This window comes from Kwoniella mangroviensis, assembly GCF_000507465.2.
Source record: "Kwoniella mangroviensis CBS 8507 chromosome 1 map unlocalized Ctg01, whole genome shotgun sequence".
Classification (NCBI taxonomy): domain Eukaryota; kingdom Fungi; phylum Basidiomycota; class Tremellomycetes; order Tremellales; family Cryptococcaceae; genus Kwoniella; species Kwoniella mangrovensis.
Genome location: NW_027062533.1, coordinates 7214923 through 7229129, shown reverse-complemented (window position 1 = coordinate 7229129; position 14207 = coordinate 7214923). Strand labels below are relative to the sequence as shown.

The 14207-nt window shown below is 47.7% G+C and overlaps 8 protein-coding genes across 8 annotated transcripts; 4 read left to right on the top strand and 4 right to left on the bottom strand.

Annotated features, from left to right (window-relative positions):
- Nucleotides 1-56: 56 nt before the first annotated feature.
- Nucleotides 57-1980, bottom strand: I203_102710 (uncharacterized protein; the record flags this gene model as incomplete). Its single annotated transcript, XM_019146994.1, has 6 exons — nt 57-418; nt 473-635; nt 686-983; nt 1037-1102; nt 1154-1766; nt 1824-1980. 6 exons carry the CDS (start codon nt 1978-1980, stop codon nt 57-59), a joined length of 1659 nt encoding a protein of 552 aa, XP_019003544.1.
- A 494-nt stretch (nt 1981-2474) lies between these two features.
- Nucleotides 2475-3816, bottom strand: I203_102709 (uncharacterized protein; the record flags this gene model as incomplete). Its single annotated transcript, XM_019146993.1, has 5 exons — nt 2475-2764; nt 2806-2893; nt 2943-3015; nt 3069-3232; nt 3283-3816. The coding sequence occupies 5 exons, from the start codon at nt 3814-3816 to the stop codon at nt 2475-2477; spliced, it is 1149 nt and encodes a 382-aa protein (XP_019003543.1).
- Nucleotides 3817-4367: 551 nt separating this feature from the next.
- Nucleotides 4368-6887, top strand: I203_102708 (V-type proton ATPase catalytic subunit A; the record flags this gene model as incomplete). The annotated part of the gene is made up of 14 exons (XM_065517167.1): nt 4368-4397; nt 4455-4498; nt 4562-4650; nt 4703-4822; nt 4878-4899; nt 4948-5006; nt 5057-5262; nt 5313-5509; nt 5562-5577; nt 5629-5698; nt 5751-5773; nt 5820-6497; nt 6541-6684; nt 6741-6887. 14 exons carry the CDS (start codon nt 4368-4370, stop codon nt 6885-6887), a joined length of 1845 nt encoding a protein of 614 aa, XP_065373985.1.
- A 492-nt stretch (nt 6888-7379) lies between these two features.
- I203_102707 (uncharacterized protein) lies at nt 7380-8613 on the bottom strand (the record flags this gene model as incomplete). Its single annotated transcript, XM_065517166.1, has 6 exons — nt 7380-7496; nt 7549-7774; nt 7931-8134; nt 8271-8326; nt 8370-8522; nt 8584-8613. The coding sequence occupies 6 exons, from the start codon at nt 8611-8613 to the stop codon at nt 7380-7382; spliced, it is 786 nt and encodes a 261-aa protein (XP_065373984.1).
- A 285-nt stretch (nt 8614-8898) lies between these two features.
- I203_102706 (mitochondrial 54S ribosomal protein uL6m) lies at nt 8899-9664 on the top strand (the record flags this gene model as incomplete). Its single annotated transcript, XM_019146990.1, has 2 exons — nt 8899-9561; nt 9611-9664. The coding sequence occupies 2 exons, from the start codon at nt 8899-8901 to the stop codon at nt 9662-9664; spliced, it is 717 nt and encodes a 238-aa protein (XP_019003540.1).
- Nucleotides 9665-9674: 10 nt separating this feature from the next.
- I203_102705 (uncharacterized protein) lies at nt 9675-11508 on the bottom strand (the record flags this gene model as incomplete). Its single annotated transcript, XM_019146989.2, has 4 exons — nt 9675-9930; nt 9975-10082; nt 10129-11399; nt 11446-11508. The coding sequence occupies 4 exons, from the start codon at nt 11506-11508 to the stop codon at nt 9675-9677; spliced, it is 1698 nt and encodes a 565-aa protein (XP_019003539.2).
- A 320-nt stretch (nt 11509-11828) lies between these two features.
- On the top strand, nt 11829-13193 carry I203_102704 (uncharacterized protein; the record flags this gene model as incomplete). Its single annotated transcript, XM_019146988.1, has 6 exons — nt 11829-12039; nt 12110-12192; nt 12244-12327; nt 12385-12656; nt 12706-13072; nt 13119-13193. The coding sequence occupies 6 exons, from the start codon at nt 11829-11831 to the stop codon at nt 13191-13193; spliced, it is 1092 nt and encodes a 363-aa protein (XP_019003538.1).
- A 102-nt stretch (nt 13194-13295) lies between these two features.
- I203_102703 (uncharacterized protein) lies at nt 13296-14153 on the top strand (the record flags this gene model as incomplete). The annotated part of the gene is made up of 3 exons (XM_065517165.1): nt 13296-13315; nt 13367-14015; nt 14091-14153. 3 exons carry the CDS (start codon nt 13296-13298, stop codon nt 14151-14153), a joined length of 732 nt encoding a protein of 243 aa, XP_065373983.1.
- Between the last annotated feature and the right edge of the window lie 54 nt (nt 14154-14207).

Here is a 14207-nt window from a genome sequence, read left to right as displayed (position 1 = left end):
TACACAAATCTAGCGTATCACGAGATATCACATAGTGCATATTCAATACAGATGGTTCACATGCCCGAACACGCGCTCTCAATCCACTGTCTCTCCCTACCAACGGTTGTCAGATTCTCGCATCCATTCCTTGAGACAACCACGACATCCTCAATTCTGACGCCCCCTACGCCCACATATCGCTTCAAAACTTCTTGATCGACAAATTGGCTAGACCATACCCCATGTTCCTCCATCAGCTGAGGTGCGAAATAACATCCTGGCTCTACGGTGAGCACCATCCCTTCGACCAAAGGTCGTCGGATACGGAGATAGGCATAAAGTTTAGCAGGTGTTTGTGTTGACGAATCTGGTATCGCTTCGTGGACAGATCTGAGATACTGTCGAGAGTCATGGACGTCTAGACCGAGCGAATGACCTGAACACTCCATGTCAGCTCCGTACATCGTCTTACAAAGATGAAGTCACTTACCCAAACCATGAGGGAAGAATCCAGCTGTCACACCACTTTGCAAGATTTCCTCCGCATCTCCTTTGAATATTCCCAATCGAATGAAGTCGTCGATTAAGACTTTATGTGCATGAAGGTGCAAAGTATCCCAATGTATTCCTGGCTGCACAAGAGCCTCGCATTCCTGTTATGGTCAATTAGCCATGTACCAGCAGGAGTGAAAATGTAACTCACCTTCTGCATCTTTAAAACAAGATCATATATTTGCCCTGCTTCTTTAGTAAATTTCCCACCATTTCCTACGGGTATCGTCCTGGTGATATCAGCGGCGTAGCCCTGCCATTCGCAACCCGCATCAATCAGGAGCACTTGAGGGGTGAACGCTTTGGTATGTAATTCTGTTGGAGGGGCTTCATGTGAATGAGAAGGGGACAAGGTTCCACAGCATCCACGAGCAAGTTGTGGAGGAGTGAATGAGGTATCGCCTGGTTGTCGAGGAACAGAAGTCGAGGGAAATAGGCGATCGTTGCAGCTGTCAGATCCGCTTCAACGATTGACATTCAGATCATGAATGTACACACTTACACATAATGGAGGGTACTAGCCCTTGATCCACTTGCAACTATGGGAAGGTATGCCTGGGTGGCGGCCCTAAATTTCAGATGTCAGCGCAAGAAGTTCCAATTTGGAAGTTGCACTCACCCCATACGCCTGCAGGTGGCTACGAAAACAGCCTCGGCATCTCCTTCGGATTCAATTTCCCATTGAGATAGACTTTCTTTTCCCGTTCGCTGTTTCTGTCCACCTTTTCCAGTTTCCCTGTCTCTAGCAAATTTCCCTAATTCCCTCATCACCACTTCATGTGCTCCACTTGATATCTGATTAGCTTTCCGAATCAGCTCAATTTCAGAGCTGTCTTTGGTCATTCTGGCGATATGAAGGGCGGTGAATAAGTGGTCTGTATTCCTGACCAGCCCTTGTGTCTTCTCAACGATATCAGGCAGAGCGGGGTATTCCATCGTATTGGGGAGGGTATGCAGGATCACTTCGACGTTGTGTGCATCTTGAACGGCTGAGTGCAGGAATGCAGGAAGCGCGGTCGTGTGTTGTATCTTGTCAGATTCGTACATAGCTGAAGCTCGTTCGATAGAAGGGGGAGGTACGGACCACATCGTTTCTGCAGGGTCTTCGGGAGGGATGAACAGGTTATGAAATAACTTGGATGGCTGAGCAGTGGAAGACAAAGAGAAGAATATGACGAGGGAGCATGACGGAAGAATGATACCAGTAAGATAGTTGAAGTTGGCTTCTTGATCTACCATAGACTTGTCAGTATGAGTCATATATGAGTAATGACTTAGAGTGTACTCACGAAACGGGAGTTCTCGATCAGTATCGTCTCTGTACAAGGTCGGTGAAGCCTGCAAGAAGACCCCGTGCGTCTTACAGCGATCTGCTTCGGGGATGAGCTTGATCAGTTCTTCGACCACTTTGACAGCATGTGAGCGAGCTGGATATTGAGGGGCCATATCGAGATTGTGCGATGATGATGATGATGTTTATGATCAGATGAATAGACGAGAGACGAAGAGATCAAGAGTCCAAGAGACCAGGAGATGAAGTCGAATGCTTTTCTTGTTTGTGCTCGTTCATGTGGTTCGGACAAATCCGATCGGATGGTTTTCATCCAGGCCGCACGACCCACGAGCTATACGCTACAAGACATCTAAGATGTACGGACACATTGGTATTGACAGTGTCGAAACATCGGCTGGTCATAGCGGTCATTGAGCCTATACCTATTCATCCTGCGGAGATCCAAGTAATCCGGATCTCCGACTGAAATTGCGTAATTGCGTTTGTTCCCTCTTGTGCCACGGTTCAGCATCTATGTGCCGATATCTGCACATTCTAACCCAGGAAAAACCATTCATACTGATACAACACATGCATGAGGAGGGTGAGCGAGAGACAAGGGTCGTGCGACTATTGATACAGTGGACCGAACAGATCTTCTAGTTACTTATATTCTATCAACATGCAAGTCTTTCTTCTCCTCTTTTCCATGTTCCCTCGATTTAGATCGCCTCCTTTCCAATCTTGCCACTCCAGAGTCTGAAAGCAGCTTATCTAATCTTTCTTCCGTATACGTCTTCAGGTCTTCTTCTATCGATTCATCATCGGTGCCCACTGCCATATCTTTCATCGGTGGTGATGTGGTAGATTTAGCTTGAGGCGGAGTCTTCGGCTCGGCATCAGATGCCAAGAAGGTAGAGACAGCGATGGTTGCGACGACAATGAGTATGATGATGGCTGTACAATGTCAGCGATGATCATTGTCACATATAACTCACAGATAGCTCGTCTCGTTGCATCCCATTTTACACTTTCGATCTCCGTTCGAAGATCACCCAGTGATATCGTGAATTTATTGTTGATTTCCTATCAACCCGTCAGACGATTGATGACTGTTATATGATTCCACACTTACTTCAATGTATATATCAAACCCTTTCATTTCAGTCCTTGTCTCTGCTTTTCGATTATTCATGTCCATCTCGATACTGGAAGAACAAGGTAAGCCACACTGAGCTCTATCTCATCCAAAAGCACTCACTCATGCTTGAGGACCTGTACATCCTCCTTCATCTTCTGCTCCAAGCCCTCGACTTCACGCCGTATAGCACCGGCCATGGCCTTGAGAGCTAAACCATCGTTTCTTGCCTGGACACTCAACTCGGTCCTTAACTCAGACAGCGCCGCGTTGAAAAGGTATGCTGCCTGAAATGGTCTGTCAGCGAAAATCCTAAATATCCTAAGCTGTAGCTTACATTTTCCGCATCTTCCTTACCAACCATATTCTCCCCTGTCTGAGTACCCCTTTTCTTGATCATCTCCCTGACCGCTTCCATCAAAGCCCTTGCGCTATCTCGACTGATATCGTTCTTCTCCAGGTAGCTCACGAACGCATGAGTATCGAACGGATGCTGTAGATGTCTCGAAGTGAAAGGAGTGCTACCTTCTGGAGGTGCCGGCAGAGATGTAGCATTGGCGAGACCAGTCGTTGACGATGTAACATCCTGATTAGGATCGGGACTACCATTACTAGGTTCCGATTGGGAAGAGCTTTGAGCGATCACTGGAGGATGCAGTATCTCGTACCCAGTGGGATCTCGTCTTTCCGACGTATGATCTGGTCCCGGCGCCTGAATGGATATCCGTCGGAGGAATATGGTAGGTAAAGCATATCTGTCGGTGTGAGTGGGAGGGAGATGGAGAGAACGTCGGAGAAGCAGTCGGGGAGTCGTTGAGGATGTACAGCTGCGTATTCTGCTCAGATGATGAGGTATGAAACGGCTGCCCATGATACTGCAGAGGCCAGATAGTCCTGATATAGATGAGAAGACGTATTTGATATGTACGAGCAAGCAAGAAGAGAGCAAGAGAGCAAGAGATCAACAACGATGACATAGTGTATGTGTGTATAGGCTAGCCGCCGTGACGTGGACTAATCATCAATGCTTGATTCGCGGTCTGGGCCGCCACGTGCATGATCGTTATCACTTTCAACCCATGGGCCTATGATGACAATGCATCATCCCACCCTATCCCTCTCTCATTCAGACTCACACTCACACCTCTTATCGATATACTGGTCAGATCAGATCATACTTTCCCAACTGCTTCAAGCTCTTCGGAACCCCGCCGACATCACTAGATTACCCCGTCGTAGGATCGTGGTGTCAAGATTCTGCTAGATTCCCGTGTCATTGGATCGTCAAGTGTCAACCTATCAATCTCCATATCCATCAACCCAAATTGAATCGGAATCCATCATGGTATGTACAGCTCCGTTCTGATCTGAGCTCCCCGTTCGAAGCTGACCGCCTCCTAAATTCTCTCTCAGGCCGGTGCAATGGACAGAGCGAAACGGGATCTTCCCAAGGTAAGTGACTTCCGCCAACCCAATTCGAGTGATGGTCTCATTGTTTCCTTTGTGTAGGTCCGAGATGAGGAAAGGGAGAGAATGTTCGGTTCGGTCTATTCGTAAGTCGTCCAACGTAGTCTGAAATTCCCCAATGGATCGCTCATTCTACTGAAAACCTACAGTGTTTCCGGACCGGTCGTTATCGGTGAAAACATGCGAGGATGTGCAATGTACGAATTGGTTAGAGTCGGGCACGATGAGTTGGTAGGAGGTGTGTCAATTGCGATATGATGCCCTGCTTGTTCTGACATGAGACTCCGCAGAGGTCATTCGTATCGAGGCAGATCGAGCCACCATCCAAGTCTATGAGGAGACATCTGGTGTCACTGTTGGAGATCCGGTACTCAGGACTGGTAAACCATTGAGTGTTGAACTTGGACCTGGTGAGCCTTTTGGTCGATTACTGTCCGCTTGTTCGATGTTGATCGCTTCTCATAGGTCTCATGACAAACATTTACGAGTGAGTCAGGCAGAGTGAAGGGGATATAAACCGCTGACATCGTCACAGTGGTATTCAACGTCCACTGAAAGCTATCCAAGAGAAATCTCAGAGTATTTACATTCCTCGTAAGTCCCCTATCATCTCGAGTGTAATGAGTCTTTGACACTGTGTACAGGTGGTATCAATACCGAATCCTTGAGCAGAGAGATCAAATGGGATTTCAACCCTGCGTCTTTCCGAGTCGGTGACCATCTATCTGGAGGTGATATCTTCGGTAGCGTCTATGAGAACTCTCTTGTAGACAACCATAAAATCATGCTTCCCCCTCGAGCTATGGGTACCATCACCCGAATCGCTGAGAAAGGCAGCTATACCGTCGAGGTAAGTAAATAGGCTGTTCGTTCATGCCAGTTTGATTGACTTTGATATAGGATGTCGTGCTTGAAACCGAATTCCAAGGCAAAACCACTCAACATACCATGATGCAGCTCTGGCCTGTCAGAGCTCCTCGACCAGTAGCTCAAAAGGAGACCGCCTCTTATCCCCTGTTCACTGGACAACGAGTTTTGGATGCGTTGTTCCCATGTGTCCAAGGTGGTACCACTGCTATTCCTGGTGCATTCGGATGGTGAGTGCCTCGTGAAGCCTGGATGCATCTCAAGCTGACACTTTGTCTTTAGTGGTAAAACCGTTATCGTACGTGTTACGACTCGACAGTATTTCAATTACGTGCTAATTTTGGTGTAGAGTCAAGCCTTGTCGAAATTCTCCAACTCTGATATCATTATTTACGTTGGTTGTGGTGAGCGTGGTAATGGTGAGTACATCTGGTCGACACAATGACGAACGCTGCTGACATTTGTCTGTAGAAATGGCTGAAGTGTTGGCGGATGTAAGTGTTATGTCAAAGCTATGCGAAATGTGCTGATAACGAACAGTTCCCCGAACTCACTCTTGAACGAGATGGTCGAGAAGAACCCATCATGAAGCGTACCGCTCTTGTTGCCAATACTTCCAACATGCCTGTGGCCGCTCGAGAAGCCTCCATCTACACTGGTATCACCTTGTCCGAATACTTCCGTGATCAAGGTAACAACGTTGCCATGATGGCAGATTCTACTTCCAGATGGGCCGAAGCTTTGCGAGAAATCTCTGGTCGATTGGCTGAAATGCCTGCCGATTCCGGTTACCCAGCTTATCTTGGTGCTAAGCTTGCCAGTTTCTACGAGCGAGCCGGTAAAGTCACTTGTCTCGGTAACCCTGTCAGACAAGGTACTGTCTCTATCGTTGGTGCCGTCTCTCCACCCGGTGGTGATTTCTCAGATCCAGTTACCAGTGCTACGCTCGGTATCGTGCAAGTGTTCTGGGGTCTGTCCAAAGCTCTCGCTCAACGTAAACATTTCCCTTCCGTCGATTGGAATGTCTCATACTCCAAATACCTCAAGGTCCTCGACCCTCACTACGAAAAGAGTAACCCTGGTTTCATTGACTTGCGTACCAGAGCCAAGGAGATTTTGCAAAAAGAGCAAGATTTGGCAGAGATTGTGCAACTTGTCGGAAAGAGTGCTTTGGGTGAAAGTGATAAGATCACTTTGGAAGTCGCTCGAATGCTCAAGGTGAGTCTCCAAAATCCTCAGAACCAGCTGACAATTTGCTTAGGATGATTTCCTGCAACAAAACGGTATTTCCGAGTATGATCGATACTGCCCATTCTACAAGACGTCAGGCATGTTGAAGAACTTTGTTGCCTTCTATGATCAGTCTCAACGAGCTGTGGAAACCAGTGACATGACTTTTGCCAAGGTGAGTTGAGCCAATCGACCTCTCATACACAAGCTCACATCATTTCGACCTTGCAGGTTCGTGACTCTGCCGCCGATGTCATGTACAAACTCTCCCAAATGAAATTCGAATCGCCCAACACTCAAAGCGAGCAAGATATCCAAGGCAAATTCGACCAATTATACAACGAGATCGGCGAGACCTTCAGGCGAATGCAAGAATAGAGTGGCTTGGGTCGTTGTAATTAGTTCTTTTCATTGTTAGAAAATGATTTATATGAATGTATCGCATTGTGCTATGGGATTGTTGCAGGATTCATAGCGAACAGATCATCGATATGAAGTACATCTTTGTCAAATAAGAAGATTTTCCAACATAAACATGCCATGTTTGTTGTCTCCAATAGTCCGATTCTCGTAACGAGAAGCTCGGATAGCTGTATGTCAGCCGAAACAGAACTTCCCATCTCTGAAGAGTGGACGTCTTCATCGGCCACTTGTCATGGGAAGAATACTATATGAGCAGTGTGCTAGCGGGAAATGCAAATATGATACCCATTATAGAACCTATATTGATCATCTTATCAAGAGATCATTTCACAAATCCATATTATTTACGGGACTGTCGTCTACGCGTGAAAACTTGAACATATCGCAATGCTTGAGCGACGTCATTTTTTGTCAGTTTTACATTCTGTCCATTTGCAAAGACTAATTCTACAAGAAATCTGCTGCTGCTTTCCTCTTCTTTCCAACGCCACTGCCTTCCTCCGTTTCTCCTTCGGGTGTCGGAGACGAATAACGGTATCGAGGTTGTTGAGCTCGTTTTTCGGCCTGAACAAGGTATCAGCTCGATATCCCTAAGGAACGAAGAAAGGACACTCACGGGCGAAGCACTTGCGTCTGGCCACATAACACCGTCTTTGGGTGGCAGAACCTCAACAGGCTGGGCGGCCACTGGTGTTGATGTTTGAGGAACAAATGTGGGCGGTGTAGGTGGTACTCCTAGGATCCCAGGAGCAGGCGAGCCGATAGGGATTGGCGAGTTGGATGCAGGAGGGAATGGAGGGATACCAGCAGGCGGGAAAGGGGGTCGGAAACCAGGAGAAGGACTGATCATCAGCTCACGTTCATCTGTGCATTTCACTCACGCAAACGGTGGGATCGCTCCAGCTGGCATCGTTGGAGGGGGCATTCCAGGGAAGCCGGGAGGCATTGTAGGAGGGAAGCTATTCGTCAGCAAAATTCCTCCGTATATCAGAACTTACCCAGCAGGGAACGGTGGTGGAGCGGCACCAAAGGGCGGGAATGGTACGACAGGAGCTGGATTGTTTCTCGCTGCCATTAATTTCTTATGCTGTTCTAGAGCGGCTCGAAGATCTGCTTCCGGTATGACATTGTATGACTGCCTAGGTCGAAGAGCTGCTGCTGCTGCTGCTGCCAACGCAGCCGTACCAGCTTCCGCTTCTTTCCTAGACTTCCATTCCGCAACAGCATTCGCAGGTACACCTTCCATACCGAAGATTTCGATATCGTACCCATCTCGACCGGGCAGTGTGTTGGTAAGACTAGCATGAGTAAGCTCGAGCTGACAAAGATCGTACTCACGGTTCAGGATCGCATTTGTGCACTTGCTGACTGTGAACCATCAAACCACCGGCAGTCTATCATATATATTAGCCTTATCCAAAGTCTAGCGCAACTCACATTCAGTTTTCTTGGGCAAAGCTGACATTTGAAGTGTTTCGATTTCTGATGCTGCAGTAGGACTACAAGTGGTGAGCTTTGCCAATCGCTTGCGAACTCACCTTTATCATCCTCGAATTCTCTCTCGCAATACCAGCACCACGGTTTTAAGACCTATGGGATTTGTTTGTCAGCAGTTGCTGGCGCGCAAAGTCCGGCTCAAATTCATACTTACGAATACTTGAGTTCTCTTCTTCTTTCCCATCTTGATCAGTCAAAGGCTTGGGTGTTTGGTCCTCGCGTAAGGAAGTGAGGATGATAAGAGAGAAGAGAGAAGAAAGAAGTGCAAAGTGCAAAGTGTTTGCGATCCATCCTGCATCATATACGGAGATGTGATCATTACGTAATATTCGACACTGGTGAATTCGAAAAATCCCAAATCCGCACTTACTCGTACATCTCACCTTGACTGCCTTTTCCTGCTGAAGATATCCATACTTGAGTACCTTCTCTCTATCATCACATATCTCATACCGCACCTTCTTCCAAGATGTCTGTCAACAACTCAATCGCAACCGCACGACGTCAGCTACACTCCTGCGCTGTCAGAAATTCCCACATCGGCAAAGTCCCGATCGCTGTACCACCCTCAGTAACCCTTTCGATACCCCTTACTTCCAACCTCTCCAACGTCTCTTCATCTTCCACTTCAGCTCAGAGGGTGTTCTCCGTCACAGGTCCACTTGGGTCCGCTTCGATACCAATCTCTCCCTCAGTAGTCCTGACCCCTCCCTCATCATCCTCACCATCCATAACCGTCTCAGTACGCGATCCTACCGTCAAAACGCAACGTAGTATTTGGGGTTTGACACGAACTCTCATCAATAATGCGGTCACTGGTGTATCCACAGGTTTCAATTTAGAGGTCAGACTAGTAGGTGTAGGTTATCGAGCTGCTATAGAGCCGATACCCCCGGTATTCCTAGAATTAGCCAAGCAACGTAATCCTCAGTCAGCCGATTCGCTCCCTCGCGAGAGGCTGAACATCAAACTCGGTTTCGCTCATCCCGTTCTCATCGACATCCCATCTGACATCAAGGCTACCGTTCCTGCACCAACGAAGATCGTTCTCAGCGGTACTGACAAGCAGAAATTAGGTCAATTCGCGGCAACAATCAGGCAATGGAGAAAGCCTGAGCCATATAGAGGAAAGGTAAGTAGCCCTCCGAAAACTCTCAAAAATCCGCTGACATGTCTATCAGGGTATATTCGTTGGTGACGAGACTATCAAACTCAAAGAAATCAAGAAGAAGTAGACATACGAAATCATGCATAACACACTTGTATCATCCTCATCTCCCACCCCTTCCAGAACGCTGCCATATTTGAGCGATTCTCATTTCCGTTCGAATCACATCCCAAGAATCCTTGCCAAAGACTCGAAACACCTTCGTCCTCATTCCCCACAACTTGACCAGTCTCTGAGAGGACAAAGTCCGTAATACCACCATGTCGATGAACCGAAGCGAGTGCAGGGTGATAGGGTGGTTTGTCGACATGAACAGACAGAATTTGAGATGATCTAGGAGTACTTATTAATGAATTTTCCTCAACATCGAAGCTCACTCTGGCAAATACAGCTCAACAGGAGACGAATTATTTCCCCTTGGTATTGTTGGATAGCCCAAGGTATGAGCATCCATCTTCGTAGCTGACAGCTTGCTTCCGCTAAAGCTAAAACTCACCCGATCAGCGACATACTGACACGCATGAAACATACCTATTCAGTGCACAACTAGCTAACACAGCTCGCTTTGCGATCTGAATCAATTCACCGGTGTTCCCTCGCGCCTCTACCCTTTCTTTCCATGCTCGAGAGATGCCATGAGGATGATGCGAGGGATCTTTGGTCTTCACGTGATCAAGTAAAGACGAGATGCCCGAAGTGGAAGGTTGGTCAGAAACGATGTAATTGTACCAGTCATGTCGGACTGGACAGCCATGAATCGATCCGCCTTCGTATTTATCCAGATTTGAGGAGAGCACATCGCCATTGATCCCTAAAGTGAGGAATTTGTTCGGAATGTTTGACCTATCTTCAGGGATGATCTCGATATTACCCGTCTCGATCAGCCAGACGTCCTCCGAGATCTTCTTGCAGCTGAGTACCGGAGGCCATCTGGATAGATCTGGACCAAGAATACCCTGTCCGTGACCGTGAACGCTCCATGATTCTGTAGATCCCAATTGTGAAAGGGTGTGAAGTCTTGACAACCAGAAGCGGATGGCAACCATAAATCCTTCAATCGAGACGTTTTTGCTGAACATAGCCGGTCCAAAGCCGGGGAATGCGAGATCCTGGTATGGTTTTACGGCGGTGGTTGAATCTCGAAGGAGTGCTGAAGATGGCGTAGTGAAGGTAGGGATTTCACGAGCAGCATTGAATTCGAGGAATAGAGCATTCAGGAAATGATTGCGCAGGAAATCTAGTCGATCCAAGCTGGACATAAATGATTCAGCTGGCCTCGAGGCACGTGTCAAATTCTGAGGGGAAGCAATGAATGTCGTGGGTGTTTTCTTGATCACGGGTAAAGGCGCCTGAAACTTGCCTTGAGAACGGATCTTTGAGGTTTTGAGCGACTCTTGAGATTTCTGAGTATTTGTTGTGTCATTGGAATCTTTTTCATCTCCGGACTTTAAGTAGGAAACATTGAGTCTCGAAGCCTTAACTCCGGTTGGAGGGGCTACGGGTGTGTGACGAGTGATTGATTCGGTGTCAGCCGTGTTGATCTCTGGTTTGGAGAAAGTGTCAACCTTTCGTCTCTTGTTGGTCGGCTTTGAGGGTTGATCGTTCCCCTGAATTGAAAGTGTTTCGCGATGAGAAATGATAGGTTCGGGCGAGGTCAGTGAGTGTTTGACGGGAGCGTTAGTATTTGTCTTGGATATGTCGAGAATCAGTTGTATCAGTGCGGCTTTAGCGAGTTTGGAATAGTTGAGAGCTTTAAGCTGCGAGGGATTGGGCGAATTGCCAGTAAGGCCAGAAGACCTGATCTGCGAGACGAGATGGAGAAGAAGAGTACCAGAGAGATCCATTCACCTGTCTGCATATACCTTTGAGATCGGACACTTTGAGCTTGCTCAGTTCCTCTTGGAGATACATGATGGATCACGATATCATATGAATATGAAGATGAGTATGAAGATGAGATTGCACATCGAACAGAGAAGTAAGTTGGGGGAGGATTGATGCAAGAAGAAGGAAGATTAAAAGCACTGCCTGCTCATAGTAATCGAGCGAGTGGAGATATTACGTAATAACATTCCGAAAGTCACGTTGGTACGCGTATGATAACCTATGCAAGATGAAATCAACCCACCAGTTGTCAGTTTGTAAATAAACCATTGTTCGGATGTCGTGTTCATTTGCTCATATCCATCTCGATCTCCATCCATGTGAGACCCAATGACAATATAGACTACATGCCGTCTCCCTCTCCCTACCCCTCCTCGTACCCCTACCGCCATCTCGCCCTCACCAAATTGCTTCAAGAACACCCAGTCGATTCCTCTACAGGCAACGACAGATATCAGCTATTCAACACCGATCTACATTCTCAACATCAGCGTTCAGTAGCTCTCGATAGCATCCTACTCTCGGCATGGGCTACGAATAAGGGAAAAGGTCAGGACTGTGAGTGCCGCTGGACTGATCAGCTCATAGCGGATCCAGTATACTGATTGTCGTATCGATCCCCTCACAGTACTCCATCATGTGGATTCCTTGCGCATCAATAAGGAAGATTTCCAAGCTATAGGCCGCTTAGGCGATGGCCAATTCGGTACTGTAAGCCTGACAGATATTTGATTTGGGCCACTCTGACCATTTGTCGCCTAGGTCGATGCGGTCGAATGCAAACTGAACGGTCAGGTGTACGCAATGAAGACGATGCCCAAACATGCCATAAAGCGAGCAGGCATTGTAAGCTTGATCTGGTCTTTACACATTTTCGTTTGGCTGACTTGATTGACGTTTTAGCAAGTCTGTTTGGAGCTCGAGCGACACATTCATATCCTTTCTCATGCATTTCCTGCGGCACCTGTACCGACACTCTTCGTCGCCTTTCAGAGCAAAGATAGCATCTCTCTAGTAACTGAGTACGCCGCTTGTGGCTCGCTCTGGGACCGACTTTGCTCCTTATCTGATGAGGACGATCAAGCCGGCTGCATGACAGTGGCGGAGATCAAGTGGTGGTCACCGCAAATGGTTGTAGCCATACAATGGATGCATGACCAAGGTTACGTTCATCGGTGGGTGGTTGGCTCGTCTATCACCGACTGCTGCTAACATCAGACCTAGGGATATTAAACCACACAACTTCCTCATCACTGATGGCGGTCGGCTCAAATTGACTGACTTTGGGTCGAGTGCTGAACTGTCTCAGCCACGATTGCATTCCGAACGACCATTCGTCCCCCATGAACTTTGCTCTCTTCCTATCGGCACACCGGATTATATTGCTCCAGAGGTGCTATTATGCGCAGAGGAGGCCTTTGTACAGGCTGCAGGTGCAAATGAAGCTAGCTATAGCCCTCCCACATATGGATACGATTTGAGCATAGATTGGTGGGGTTTTGGCGCCACTATTTTCGAAATGGCTACTGGGAAAGGACCTTTCTGGGCACCAACGATTCAGCAAACGTATCTTAAAATTACACAATATAAGGTAAGTTTATATTCCTTCGTTCGTAATCGCTGATGAACTTGGTCAGGGTGATCTACAAAGTCCTTTTATACTTGAAGAGGGATTACGCCGACTCCTACAAAAGTACGTCCGAGCGATATAGGATGACATTGACCTGCAACGTTTTTAGTCTACTGCAACCGCCGAATCATAGAGTAGCGGGCTTGAACCGGTTGAGATCTTTCGATTTCTTCTGTGACGTTAGATGGGATCAACTTGGCCAGCGTGAGTTCACTGTCTACGTTCAGGCTGACATCCAGTATCACTGCCCTCAAGCTTCGATCGTTTGGAGCCCATTGACTTGTCGTCCTTGCCGCCCACGAACGACGCCTCGCTTAGATCGTCCGACTTCACCTTCAGTCACTTTTTCGATCAATCTAGCTCGTACGACAGTTCAGTGGCCTCCGCTATGAGTACCATCTCGTCGCAGGAGCCTGATATAGGTGCATTATCTCGTTGGATTGGGTGGACATGGGAGCCACCACCATCTCTTGTAAAGCCTCCTCCGCCCACTGATATACTTTCCAAGGTCACGTCTAATCCTCCCCGTCCCGTTGCGGATTTTGTGACCCCCAAACGCTCTAGTGTTAGCCAGATGTACCCCCATGGAAGACTCAGCACCGTTAGACGTCCAGTCCCCGGGTCTCATGCACGTGCAAGACCTATCTCTGAGAGACAAGCTTTCAGCGAGCTTGTGGACTGTGTGCAGAAGAGCGCACAAAAACAGCTGTCTGCGCGGTCCGCTACTGCGTGGAGCCGAAAATCCCTTCTCTCCAAATCGAGATCGCCGATTCCTCCCACGCCGACCCCATTGTCAAGGGATACAAGCAAGGTTGTCCATCACCAATTGTCGAAGACGGGTGACCGAGCTCCCACAATATCGCATTGCACCGAGATGCATCTCATGATAAACGACAAGCTGCATGTGAGTCGGAAGTCTCCGTGGTAGTAACGATCAAATTGTTCGCACGTGCATGCTGAAGTTTGCTTCGACTTCTAGGATCTTCATCTTCGACTTCAAAATATACGACAAATTATGGACCATAATGACCGGGATCCTTGAGAAAGGTGTATGATTCTGATGACAACTACGACCAGTGATGATCATGCATGTTTC